Source organism: Ochotona princeps, chromosome 17 (genome assembly GCF_030435755.1).
Source record: "Ochotona princeps isolate mOchPri1 chromosome 17, mOchPri1.hap1, whole genome shotgun sequence".
Lineage (NCBI taxonomy): Eukaryota > Metazoa > Chordata > Mammalia > Lagomorpha > Ochotonidae > Ochotona > Ochotona princeps.
This window is the reverse complement of record NC_080848.1, coordinates 54,333,829-54,346,682: the sequence shown is the minus strand read 5'-3', so window position 1 is coordinate 54,346,682 and position 12,854 is coordinate 54,333,829. Positions and strand designations below refer to the sequence as shown.

General features: G+C 61.0%; 3 protein-coding genes across 18 annotated transcripts in view; 1 reads left to right on the top strand and 2 right to left on the bottom strand.

Moving 5' to 3' along the window:
- The first annotated feature begins 6,257 nt into the window (after window positions 1–6,257).
- Window positions 6,258–10,274, top strand: CHRNE (cholinergic receptor nicotinic epsilon subunit). Its single transcript, XM_058676469.1, has 12 exons — window positions 6,258–6,303; window positions 6,444–6,586; window positions 6,674–6,718; window positions 6,828–6,937; window positions 7,021–7,176; window positions 7,355–7,455; window positions 7,715–7,912; window positions 8,010–8,124; window positions 9,431–9,545; window positions 9,624–9,810; window positions 9,892–9,998; window positions 10,085–10,274. Exons 1-12 carry the CDS (start codon window positions 6,258–6,260, stop codon window positions 10,238–10,240), a joined length of 1,479 nt encoding a protein of 492 aa, XP_058532452.1. The 3' UTR covers window positions 10,241–10,274.
- On the bottom strand, window positions 8,401–9,316 carry C17H17orf107 (chromosome 17 C17orf107 homolog). Its single transcript, XM_012929695.2, has 4 exons — window positions 9,211–9,316; window positions 8,932–9,129; window positions 8,585–8,842; window positions 8,401–8,507 (listed from the first exon to the last, which is right to left on the bottom strand). Exons 1-4 carry the CDS (start codon window positions 9,274–9,276, stop codon window positions 8,409–8,411), a joined length of 621 nt encoding a protein of 206 aa, XP_012785149.2. The 5' UTR covers window positions 9,277–9,316; the 3' UTR covers window positions 8,401–8,408.
- A 213-nt stretch (window positions 10,275–10,487) lies between the features above and the next one.
- MINK1 (misshapen like kinase 1) overlaps window positions 10,488–12,854 on the bottom strand; it is a 53,813-nt gene continuing 51,446 nt past the window's right edge. For all 16 annotated transcript variants that reach the window (XM_058676377.1, XM_058676379.1, XM_058676381.1 and 13 more), the window contains 7 exons: window positions 12,682–12,825; window positions 12,426–12,560; window positions 12,154–12,254; window positions 11,930–12,079; window positions 11,666–11,825; window positions 11,446–11,585; window positions 10,488–11,315 (listed from right to left, as the gene is read on the bottom strand). In XM_058676377.1, coding sequence (XP_058532360.1) covers window positions 11,232–11,315; window positions 11,446–11,585; window positions 11,666–11,825; window positions 11,930–12,079; window positions 12,154–12,254; window positions 12,426–12,560; window positions 12,682–12,825 — 914 coding nt within the window. In that variant the 3' untranslated portion in view covers window positions 10,488–11,231. The remainder of the gene's footprint in view (window positions 11,316–11,445; window positions 11,586–11,665; window positions 11,826–11,929; window positions 12,080–12,153; window positions 12,255–12,425; window positions 12,561–12,681; window positions 12,826–12,854) is intronic.

Genomic DNA, 12,854 nt, shown 5'->3' with positions numbered 1-12,854 from the left:
TATGTCAACTGTTTGGGTGAGCATGTTTAGGAGGGGTGTGCAGAGAAATCTTCCATACCCCAGTTAGGAGTAACTAATCTTTGTGTCCCACCCAGTGAGGTATAAGTGCATCCCCGCTGACCGTTTCCTGTCTGTTTCTAAGCTTTCCTTGTTGTTCTCTATCTAATTCTAGTTTTGTTTGTTTGTTTGTTTGTTTTGAGGGGTTTCTGGAGCGCTCCTGATGGTTATTACGAGAGGGGGTGGGGACCCAAAGTTGGAAGCAGGCAAGGACCAGAGAAAGCTCCTCTCCCTAGTCCCGAAGGAAGTTTACTGTTCTTCTGTTTCTGCGGACCGCTCAGAGCTGGACTATTCTAAAACCAGGAATCAGGAGCTTCTTCCAGGTCTACCACATGGATGCAGGGTCCCAAGGACTTGGACCATCCTCCACTATTTTCTCAGGACTCAGAGAGAGCAGGATTGGAAGTGGAGTACCTCGAACTCAAACCTTTACCCCTATGGGATGCCAGAGCTATAGGGCAGAGGATTAGCCTGTTCTACCACCAGGCCAGCCTTCCCACGGGGATTTCTTGAGGGCAATGGGTGCTCACACCTGCACTCCCGGCTCCCCTCTGCCGTGACCTGTCGCTCAGCACAGCTCAATCAGAAGCGTCAAGGCTAAGGTCCAGCTGTTAGTGTTTTGGGGAAGCTCTTGCTTTTATAGAACTAAAAACAGATGACAAAGCAAGGATGGTACAAAGAACTCATGTATACTCTTACCAACTCCCCCTTGTTTGGCATTTAAGCCAGGAGCCAGGAGCTTCTTTGGGTCTCCCACATGGGTGCAGGATCCCAAGGCTTTGAGCCATCCTTGACTCCTTTCCCAGGCCACAGGCAGGGAGCTGGAAAGGAAGTGGAGCAGCTGGGACAAAAACTGGTGCCGCCATGGGGATCCCTGCGCATGCAAGGTGAGAACTTTAGCCACTAGGCTGCTGTGCCCAGCCCAGGAAATGTCAACTTGACACAGTACTGTTACTGTGTCTTCTGTGTATCATCTCATTTAGTCAGCTGTCCCAAAATGTCCTTAAATAGCTGTTTTCAATCCTGATTTCATTCCTATGTAGGATCCGATCCAGGACCGTATCTCTCTGGCTTCCTTAGTACCTTTGCCTGCGTTTTATTTTTCATTATGTTGGAATCAAGAGCAGAGTTTCATGAAAATGAGTCTGAGTGGGAACAAGACATTTTAGCAGGTGGCAGAGAGTGCTTCTGTTCAGTGTTTGCATGGGAGACCCACTGATGGAATTACCACCTGGGGGTCCCTTGGGCCCCAACCGTGAAGCTCTCTTGCTGGGCGTGGGTGCAGCTCCGATCCATGCCGGAGGGGACGCTGGGCTGCGGGCAGTGTAGACGGGGTAAGTTACTGCGTTACCAGTTCCCGAACGCCCTGCCAGAGCTACTGTGATCCTTTCTCTTGTAAGAGATCTGTCTGTCTCTTTAGAGTGCAGACTCGCCCCTCGCCCACATCTCCAGGGTGAGAGCTGCTGGGGGCCTTGAGAGAGGACTGTAAGTAAAGGTGCCTCCTTGCTATTCTCTGTCTGGCTCTCCTGTCTCATGCTTTATGATTTATCTTATTTATTCGGAAGGCAGGGTGACAGAGAGGGGCAGACACAGACTAGCTCTTCTGTCTACTGGTTCACACCCCAAATGATCACAACAGCTGGGTGGAAGCCGTCCGAGTCTCCCCCGTGGGTGGCAGCGTTCAGTCCTGCCCTGCTGCCTTCCAAGGTACCAAAGCTGAAAGTGGAGTACTCAGGTCTCGAACCAGCACTCTGAGAGAGAATGCAGATGTCCCAAATCGCTGCTTAACCCCCCTGGGCCACCACATCCACCCTTCCCTCGGACAGCTCCCCTGGGCCACGGCACCCAACTCTCCCTCCCTCCATCATTTAATTAATTAATTAATTAATTTAAGAATGAAATGTCTACCATCATAATAAAATCCAAAGCACCTTCTCCATGCTTGTGGCATGCTAGCTGGATGATTTCTGGCACAGCGGGTACACCATTTGGTGTGGTGGACACACAGGCTAGTATCTTTGAAAAGGCCCACCAGGAAGACCTCCCCGGCTTCCTAAAGCTGTGTTCTGGAAGCCCAGATATGCTTTGAAATCCTGACCCAGCTCTTGTGCAGAGGCTGGAAGGGGAGTTGGGCATCAGAAGTTTGCTGGGACCTGTGTTGGCCTGAGCGTTCAGGATACTGAGGCTCCAGTCCCAGCCTCCTGCTGGTGGTGCCCTGGGAGGCAGCACTCCAGACTCCCTGCCACCTGGGTTGGGTCCTGGGCTCCTGGCTTCGGCTGGCCCGGCGCCACCTTGTGGTGGGAACTGGGAAGTGAGCATGTGCATGGAGACACTGTGCTCCTCTGTCCATCTCTCTGCCTTTCAAGCAAATAAAAACAAAGTCCAGGCAATGGCTCAGCAGTGAAGACACCTGTACGCCATGCCAAAGTGGCTGGTTTGACCCCTGGCTCCTCCACTTTGAGTCTTGCTTCCTGCTAAAGTGTATCCTTGGAGGCCACAGATGACAGCCATAAGTAGTGGGGTTCTTACAACCCACAGTGGGAGACCAAAGTGGAGTTCCATTCTTCTGGCTTTCAACTGGATCCTGGGAATGTCCTGGGGGTGGGGGGGAGGTAAATTAAAAAGAAATTTATGGGGCCCGGCGGCGTGGCCTAGCGGCTAAAGTCCTCGCCTTGAAAGCCCCGGGATCCCATATGGGCGCCGGTTCTAATCCCGGCAGCTCCGCTTCCCATCCAGCTCCCTGCTTGTGGCCTGGGGAAAGCACTCGAGGACAGCCCAATGCACTGGGACCCTGCACCCGCGTGGGAGACCTGGAAGAGGTTCCAGGTTCCCGGCTTCGGATCGGCGCGCACCGGCCCGTTGCGGCTCACTTGGGGAGTGAAACATCGGATGGAAGATCTTCCTCTCTCTCTCTCCTCCTCTCTGTATATCCGGCTTTCCAATAATAATAAAATCTTTAAAAAAAAATTTATGGACCAGTGTTGTGGCATAGTGCGTTAAGCTAACCCTTGCAGTGCTGCCATCCCATATTGGAGTGTCTGGCTGTTCTGCGTCCTATCTAGTTCACCGCCCATGAGAACCTGCCACCCAAATGGACAAGCCGGACCTAGTGCCTGGTTTCTGGCTTTAGTCTGGCCCACCTGAAGCTGTTGTGGGCATCTGGGGAGTGAACCAGCCTTTGAAATAAATTTTTTAGGGTATCCGTTTTAATCAGTGGATCCTAGTAATAGCCAGTTTGAGGGCGTGTCCCACGAGCAGGCCTGGAACGGTGCAGTGTCTCCAGGCAGCCAGCAGAGGGCGGCCTCTCGAGCGTGGCTTTGGCGCCCAGTTGTTTCCTGGGCGTTTCCCTGGTGTGGACTGGGTGGCAGCCCCGCTCCGGGCTCCCTGCCACCGGGCCACGTCCTGGCTCAGGCTTCAGCGCCCGCCGGAACTCTGCAAGGTGGCGCGGCCATGCGAGGTCACGGCTTGAGCTCTTTTCTGCCGTGAGGCGTTCCTGCACCTGCTGTCGCTGGCCGCTTTGTCATGGGTACACGGCCGGTCCTGGCCGTCTCCACTTCCTTGGTGGGTCAGTTATAAAGCAGCACACATTGGTGTCTCTGAGGGCTACTTGCTGTGGCTTTTGCAGGTAGCAGGACTTGCTGCTCCCTTGTTATTTTCAAACCTGATGTGGCTTCCCACAGACCCCTGAAGCTGTCTTGCGCATTTTACTATCTATTAACTTGAAAGGCAGAGTGACAGAGTTTCTATCTGCTGGTAAGCTCTCCAAAAATAGCAGCAATATTTAGGGCTGGGCCAGACTGAAGCCAAGAGCCAGGTGCTGCTCTGGGTCTCCCACATGCATGTCAGGGGGCCTCAAGCACTTGGGCCATCCTCGCTGTGTTAGCAGGGAGCTGGATCCGAAGTGGAGCATCCAGGACTTGAACCAGAGCCCCTGTGGGATACTGGCACTACAGGACGTGGCTTTACCCATTGCCCCGCAGCGCTAGCCCTGTGACATTGTTTTTTAAAAACAATGGCCAGGAATGAGCTGATCCGAAGCCAGGAGCCAGGAACTTCTTCCTTCCTTGGGTGTGGGTGCAGGGTCCCAAGGCTTTGGACTGTCCTCCACAGCTTTCCCGGCCCACAAGCAGGGAGCTGGGTGCCTTTCCTTCACAGGAGCTCCCTTCCTCCCGGGGCCTCTGGCTGTGCCAAGGTCAGGTGGGTGCAGGGTCCCAAAGCTTTAAGCCATCCTCTAGTATTTTCCCAGGCCAAGCAGGGAGCTGGATGGGAAGTGGAGTGATGGGAGCAGAGGCTCTCTGCGGAGAGAAGACGAGAGGGGAACTGGGGCCAATGCCCTGGGAGAGGGCAGAAGGGTCTGGTGGACATGGGTAGTTGCAAGTCGGGAGAACAGGTGAGAGTGACCGGCTCAGGAGCAGGAGGACACTGGTCCTGGAGTTACCCAGGCCTGGATGTGCCCTGGTCAGTTCTGCTCCAGTGCATGTATGTGCCTGCAAGCCCCCTGCAAACCTCCAGGAGCCTGCAAAGCTTCCCGTGTCCACTGGACCCTCCTCCCCTTTCCCAGGGCCTTGGCCCCAGTCCCCCTCTCGGCCTCTCTGCACGCAGATCCGAGCAGAGCTTCCCCTCTGTCATTGTGCTGTGTCCCTGCTGATCCGTCTCCTCCGTCACCACAGCTGCTGGTGACTCCAGCTGGCCACCTCTGGAACCACAGCATGCAAGAGCCCAGCTCAGCCCTGGCCACACCCCAGAGCCGATAGGGTAAACAGTAGGACAAACTCGATTTATTGTTAAAGGTTCATTTATTTATTTTGAAAGTCACAGCAGGGAGGGGAGGGAGAGTCAGCACTTCCACCGTCTGGTTCACTCCCCAGGAGGCCATGCCACCATTGCCACATGGCCACCACCGAGCCTGGGTTTCCCACAGGGGTGGTGGGAGGCGCCCTTAGGCCGTCCTCTGCTGCTTTCCAGGTACATTGGCAGGAAGCTGGACTGGAAGTGAAGCAACTGGGATTCGAACTGGCACCCCTATGGAATGCCAGCATAGCTGGCTGTAGCTTTGTCCACTATGCCACAGTGCCGGCCCCTGCTGGGTCCCACAGAGGCTGCACTGGGGAGGTCTGGAGCAGAAGCCGAGGCTGCAAAGGTGTGTGGGAATGGGACAGACACTGGGGTCTCCCTGGTTATGACAGCCCTCACAGGCGGGCACGGTGGTACTTCATGAAGTGTGTACGTGAGCGCAGTGGTATGGTGCAGCCTTGCCAGTAAGCCGCTGAGACCTGGGTCCTGATCTGAGTCTTCATACGTTCAGGACAATGCTACAGCGACATGAGGAAGTTTGGCGACTGGCATAAAAATAACTGCTTAGTCCTGCAAGTACAAATGTTCCACGAGCTGCTGTAGACGAAACAGCAGGAGCACCTTTGAAAACAGAATCCTGGAGCCCCACATGGGGTCTTGTGGGTGCCTAGGGATAAGCATGTTGAGCGAGCACCCCTGGGGCTGCTGAAAACGAACAAATACTGAGATCCCTTAATGAAGTGTCTGGGGAGACGGTACTACCATCAATGGCCACAAGGCGGCAGCAGCAGAGGGCCGGTGTCCCCCTGGGAGCTGGGCCTGGACCCGGGGGCTGTGATGGGGCGGTGGGCCCTTCTGGGGGCGTGCTGTCCTTTGCCAGGTGGAGTCTGTTACCAGAGACCAATCTGTCTAATTGTCGGATCTTCAGAGTCCCCCCCCCCTTTTTTTTGTCAAACAGAGTAGGAACTGTGTGTGACCTTGGCCAGGCAGTAGGCTGCAGTGTGTTCCACATGACTGACAGGAGCCCAGGGCTGTGTCACATGCTTAGATGTGGTCATCCGAGTCACAGGGCCCCCGGGGACAGCAGCACTCCCCTCCCATCCCCGCCCACAGCCAGGCCTGTGCGCCCAGGTGTCCTGAAGGGATCAGGTGTGCACCTCTGGGGTTGCTCAAGCCCGTGCAAAGGATGCCGGGGTGGGGTGGGGGCAGGAAGCTGGGGCAATTGCTGTGGCAGGGGCGGGAGGGAGGAGGGACAGCCAACAAGTCTCCAGCCACCCTCCAGCAGGGATATGGGGAGAGGATTAGGTAACAGTCCCCTAACTCGGCCCGGAACTAACACCCTCAGGCCTCACTCCTCTGCACCCCTGCCAGAGCCCAGAATAGCCAGGGACCAGCCAGACGGAGCGATGGCAGGGGCCATGCTGGGCATCTTGGTCATCCTAGGGCTCCTCGGTAGGCATGGGTGTCGGGGTGGCAGCTGGGCACATGCAGAGGCATAGCTGCAAGGGACCTGGGCATCGAGACACACTGGCCCCTGGACACAGCCCGAGAGTGGCCTCTTGGTGCCCAGAGAGACTCCGTCTCCCTTCCAGGCAGTGGCCGTGGGAAGAACCAGGAGCTGAGCCTGTACCACCACCTCCTGGACAACTACGACCGGGAGAGCCGACCCGTGCAGGCCCCTGACGAGACAGTGACCATCACCCTCAAGGTCACCCTGACCAACCTCATCTCCCTGGTAAGTGCCCGGCGCCGCCCCTGTCCTGAAGCTGACCTGTGAGTTCCGGCCCCTTCCCCGTGGTCACCCCCACGCTCCCTTCCGCAGAATGAGAAGGAGGAGACCCTCACCACCAGCGTGTGGATCGGAATCGTGAGTCAGCCCTGGGGAGGGGTCGCCTGGGCCCCTCTGTGCACCTCCCACCCCTTCCCCACTGGCAGGTCCGGTGGCACAGCAAGACACATGTCCTTCCGGCCCCCAGGACTGGCAGGATTACCGACTGAACTACAGCAAGGACAGCTTTGGGGGCTTGGAGACCCTACGGGTCCCCTCCCAGCTTGTGTGGCTGCCGGAGATCGTGCTGGAAAACAAGTGAGGACGCAGGGGCAGGAGCGGGGGGACAGGGGTCCAGGCGAGAGCCCCTGAGAGCCGCCACTTCCCCTGCCATCCCGCAGCATCGACGGCCAGTTCGGGGTGGCCTACGAGGCCAACGTGCTCATCTACGAGGGTGGCTACGTGAGCTGGCTGCCCCCCGCCATCTACCGCAGCACCTGCGCCGTCGAGGTCACCTACTTCCCTTTCGACTGGCAGAACTGTTCCCTCGTGTTCCGGTGGGCAGGGAGCCCTCCCCTCGGGGAGCTGCGGGAGGGATTGGGGCGAGTGGGGCACTGCCAGCAGGTGGGCACTGCATGCCCACGGGGTCTGACTGCCTGGCTGGAGCTGAGCTAGGAGAGGTGAGAGGCGGGTCTGAGTCTGTGGGATTGGGGGTCCTGGCCCCCCGCTCTGCAGCTCTCAGACCTACAATGCTGAGGAGGTGGAGTTCACCTTTGCGGTGGACGACCAGGGCAACACTATTGACAAGATGGACATTGACACGGAGGCCTTCACAGGTGAGGCCCCCCGCTTCCAGAGGCAACCGCCTTCAGCTTGCTCCACGGTGCGAGGCCCCACACCTGCGCCAGCAATGCCCCTTCTGTCCCCGCTGCCCCCATCCTGGCTGTCCTGGGGCTGCGGGTGCGTGCAGGTGGGGGGCTGTGGGCGCGTGCAAGTGGGGGGCTGCGGGTGCGTGCAGGTGGGGGGCTGTGGGCGCGTGCAGCCAGGGGAAGGTCCACCCGCTCTCACCAGGGGACCGACCTCTCTGTCCTGCAGAGAACGGCGAGTGGGCCATCGACTTCTGCCCCGGCATCATCCGCCGCCAGGCCAGCACCGCTGATGGCCCGGGCCACAGTGACGTCATCTACACGCTCATCATCCGCCGGAAGCCGCTCTTTTACGTCATTAACATCATCGTGCCCTGCGTGCTCATCTCGGGCCTCGTGCTGCTGGCCTACTTCCTGCCGGCACAGGGTGAGCCATGGCCGCAGCCCCCCACCCTCCCGTCCGGCTCCCGGGACACAGGGGTCGGGTAGGAGGCCGGTTCACCCTCACCGGGCACCCCCTCCAGCTGGCGGCCAGAAGTGCACGGTCTCCATCAACGTCCTGCTCGCCCAGACCGTCTTCCTGTTCCTGATTGCTCAGAAAATCCCAGAGACGTCTCTGAGCGTGCCACTGCTGGGCAGGTGAGGGCGCCGGGGGCGTGGCCAGAGGGCGCGGGGCGTGGTTGGCACTCTGGGCGTGGCCAGGCAGAATGGGGTGTGCCCGGGCCGTGGGCGTGGCCAGAGGGCGTGGGGCGTGGTTGGGACTGTGGGCGCGGCCTGAGGATGTAGGACGTGACTGGGCATGTGGGCGTGGCCCGACATGACGGGGTGTGGCTTGGTCCGTGGGCGTGGCCCTTGAACCGGGGCAGCCTTGGCCGTCTGAGGACTGACTGTGTGACGTGTGACCGCCGGGGCTGCTCGGGGCTTTATTCGGATGTGGGGTGGGCCTGGCTCGGGGGTGGAGTGTCGGGCCTGCCGTCCAGTGTGCTGTTGCTGGGCACCACCACCAGCTCGCCTGAATGCCCCTGTTGGGGAACCGTCCAGCTCAGTGCCTGCCTTCCCCGCCCCCCGCCCCCAAAACACCCTTGCATCGCAAACTCACCGCTTCCCCTGGGATCCCGAGGCCCAGTTGGGGCCACTGATGGGGCAGGGAGGTGGACCCCTGCAGGCCACGGCCGCACAGGCACAGCCATGCCCCCTGGGCCAGGAGCCGGGCACTCGCCCCTGCTCGCCGGACACCCTGCCCAGCCGCCTGAGCCACCCGGGCCAGCGCTCCTCCAGGGTCCCCGGCCTCTGGGGCTGCACCAGGGCCGCAGCCCTCCAGCCGGCGTGCCTCCTCCTGCAGCCACAGGGCGGAGATCTGCATGGGGCGTGGGGAGCGGGGGACACAGAAGTTAGTGTGGAGGGAGAGGCCCTGCAGCCCTACGAGGCCCTGCCCGTGCGCCGCACCTCTAACAAGGCGGCCCCAAAGCTCATGAGGCTGGCCGCGGCCTCCTGCAGCACCAGTCCCAGGGTGGGCGTCGGGGTGGGCCTCGCCGGCTCCCTGGACTCCAGGGACCTCAGCTCTCCAAACCTCTGCTCCAGGTATTCGTGGGCCGCCGTGGCGGCCAGTTCCAGGGAGGAGAGCAGAGGGGGCTGCAGGGCCACCTGGAGGAATTGCAAGGGCGCTGGTCAGCGGGCTAAGGGGCAGGGCCTGCTGGGCCACACGGCGGAGCCGCCCTGGCTCACCTCCGTGGAGCTGTGGAAGTGGTAGACCCACAGCAGGGTGTCCAGGGAGCTGGGGGTCCCCTTCATGGCCGCCGCAGGTGGCAGGAGGGGCGTCTAGCCGCGCCAACTGCTTCAGCAAGTGGTGGGTGGGCAGGTGTTTGTGAGGTCAGAACCAGCCGCCCTGGGAGGAGTGGGGAGACAGTGACGTCAGATGAGCCGGTGATGCCGTGACGTCACGCAGGTACCTCCTGTTTGTCATGGTGGTTGCTACGCTCATCGTCATGAACTGCGTCATCGTGCTCAACGTGTCCTTGCGGACGCCCACTACTCACGCCACGTCCCCGCGCCTGCGCCACGTGAGCACGGGGTGGGGTGGGGGGCTCGCCCCAGCAGGGTGGGCGTCGTGTTGATTCCCGCGCCCGCTCCGTCCCCAGGCCTTGCTGGAGCTGCTTCCTCGCCTCCTGGGGTCGAGCCCTCCCCCCGAGGCCCCGCGCCCCACCTCGCCGCCGCGGCGGGCCTCATCGGTGGGGCTCCTGCTGCGCGCAGAGGAGCTCATCCTGAGAAAGCCCCGCAGTGAGCTGGTCTTCGAGGGGCAGAGACACCGGCACGGCGCCTGGACAGGTGAGCCCTGCGCCGCGGGGCCCGGGGCTGCCTGCAGCCTGGCAGGCGCCTAACGGTGCGCCCCCTCCTCCTCCTCGCCAGCCGCGCTCTGCCAGAGCCTGGGCGCCGCTGCCCCGGAGATCCGCTGCTGCGTGGATGCTGTGAACTTCGTGGCCGAGAGTACCCGGGCGCAGGAGGCCGCTGGCGAGGTGCCGCCTCACCCCGTCTCCCGCAGGGCCACACCCCGTCTCCCGCAGCTGCCCCTTGCCCTCAGCCTGCACCGTCCTTTCCCCAGGAAGTGTCCGACTGGGTGCGCATGGGCAAGGCCCTCGACAACATCTGCTTCTGGGCGGCTCTGGTGCTCTTCGGCGTGGGCTCCACCTTCATCTTCCTCGGGGGCTACTTCAACCAGGTGCCGGACCTGCCTTACCCGCCGTGTATCCAGCCCTGAGCCCGCTGCCAGCCCAACAGGACAACGTGCCTTGGAGAGGCAAGCTGTGCCCCCTCCGTCCTGTCCCACCATCGGGGGAGCAAGGCCAGCCCCAGCCTGTGAGCTTCACCCAGCCTTTACCCCTTGGGCAACAAAAGCAGAGGTGCCTGGGGTGGGGGCCTGGCAAGGACGCAGGCTGGCGGGCTGTGCAGCCTGGAGCAGCCAGGCTTATGAGAGGAAACAATAAAGGCAGGCTGCGAGGGCGGGAGCTGGTTGAATTGTCTTTATTAACAAACGGGAGGTCCAAGGCCACTACACTGGGGGGAAGGGGGTACTTGCTGCTCACACTATATACAGCTGCAAGCGTGGGGGGTCAGGACAGGAGTGCCCTGCTCCCACCCTCCACCGAGGGAGAGGCTGGGGCAGAGGGGGTCAGGAAGGGGGGTAAGGAATGTTTTGGCTGACGGGGGTTCCCCCTCCATCCCCTGGGGTCTGAGGGGAGGGAATCATTAAAGTGCTTTCAGAAAAATGAGGAAGTGGTCCCTGCCCATGGAATGGCTGGAGACTCCCCTAAACCTGGGGCCCAGTGACACCCCCCCAGAGTCTGGTACATTCAAGGGGGGAGCCGGCTCCCCTAACGTGCAAATCCAGGGGTCCGGTGCCCTGCCCAGTCAGCAGCAGTGGGTAAGGGGGCCAGGCCCCCAGCACTCTCCTCCCCAGGGGAGGAAGAGCAAGGCCCACTCGATTCCTGGTTGGGAAAGCTGTGTCGCTCCCCATGTGTTGGGGACAGGCACAGTTCTGGGGGGAGAGAACCTCTGGGGAGGGGAGGGGGATCAGGATGGTCACGTGATCACAAAAGCGGGCAGGGGAGGAAAAGGGTTAGAGGTCACGTTCCCAGCAGGCTCCAGTGAATCAAACCAGTAAAAGCAAAAAAGCCCAGGGAGGGAAAGCGGGGCGGCGGGAGGTGCGGGGAGGGCTGGGTCCACGGGGGGTAGCCCAGCCCATGGCCCTGTCACCAGTTCATGATGCAGTTCCGGTTCAGAGTCATGAAGTAAACTTGGCTGCTGCCCCCGGAGCGGACAGAGGCAAAGAACACCTGGGGGGGAGGGCGGAGAGGGGCAGAAATCACTGGGAGGGGGCAGGAACACCCAGGAGGAGCCGGCAGGGGCTTCCCTGCCCAGGGACTCAGGGGCCATGCCACCCCCTCCTGGGGCCAGGGCCCCCACCTTATCATTCCGCTCGCACAGGAACTTGAGTCTCTGGGCTCGCTTGTGCATGAAGACCCCGTCCAGGTGCCCCGTCTCCACGGAGCGGATCTCGATGGCTTTCTCGCCCCAGCCCATGATCTGGTTGGAGCAGATATAGGCTGCGGGGGCAGGTGGGAGCAGTTGGTGAGTGGGCTGTGCCCAGGCCATCTCGGGTGCGCCTCAGCCAGCCCTCACTCACCCACGGAGGTGGGCATCTCTCCCCACTGCAGCACCACGTCCTTGATGATCCGCCCATATGTGTTGACGTAGACGCCCTCGTCCTCGTAACACAGCAGCATCTCCATGCCGTCTGTGTTGGGCAGGAAGATGATGGCGTGGGGCGTGATCTGGCTCTGGATCTGGGGATGCGGAAGAGGAGGCAGCTGCAGTGTCCCCCCACGGGCACCAGGCTGGGCAGCCCCGCCCCACCCCGCCCCTCTGGGGGTCCCTAGGTCAAGCTCACGTGCACAGGGATATAGATGTCATAGCTGTTCCCCGAGTCGACGTCCACGGCGTGGAAGCCGGCGCTGGAACCGTAGATGACCTTGAGCCGCTGCCCCTCCTCGACTGTCAGGTCAACCAGCAGAGGGCGGTGAGGGAGGTCAGCGAAGGACTGTGGAGGAGAGGAAGGTGTGAGCTGGACAGGGGGGCAGCCAGGTACTAGGCACGGGCAGGGGCTGGGTTCACCTTGAAGGCCATGAACTTGTGGTAGGGCTTGGGGGCCCAGGCGTACACCTCCACAGAGTTTTTGAGGGCGATGACCAGGAACTTGATGCGCTCATATTTCACTGGAAGCAGGAAAGGACGTGTGTGAGGACTCTGCTGCTGGGTGGCAGGCCCGAGCCCCAGCCCTCCCGGCCCCATTCCTCGCCGGCCGCCTCAGGCCCAGCTCACCACTGAGCTGGCAGGCCCCAACCCCAGTCCTGCCCACCCCATCCTCCCCCACAGGCTCAGCTCACCAACGCGGTAGTGCCCGCAGCCCTCCATGTCCCCCACAGTGGTCCAGCCCTGCTTCTTCTCCACTTCTGGGTCGTTGTGCAGGATCTTGTTCCGGAGCCAGGACAGGTAATACACCCGCAGTTTGTTCCTTTTCCCTGAGGGACAGACACTCTTGACCTGGTTGGCGGCCTGGCTGCTGTCTCCCCAACCACAGAGGGGTGACAGGGCCCATGGGAGCCTGTGTCCCACCCCCACTGCCCTCCTGGGCACACGCACCTGAGATGGTGATGAGCAGGTTGAGCCCCTCCAGCACGTCCATCTGCTGGAAGCGGCGCCGCCCAATGAGCCCGTACACCTTGCCCTGCCCGCTGCGGTCCAGCAGCATTAGCCCATTTTCCGTCCCCACCAGCAGGTTGACCCCTGCAACAGGAAGCGTCGGGTGGGTCTGG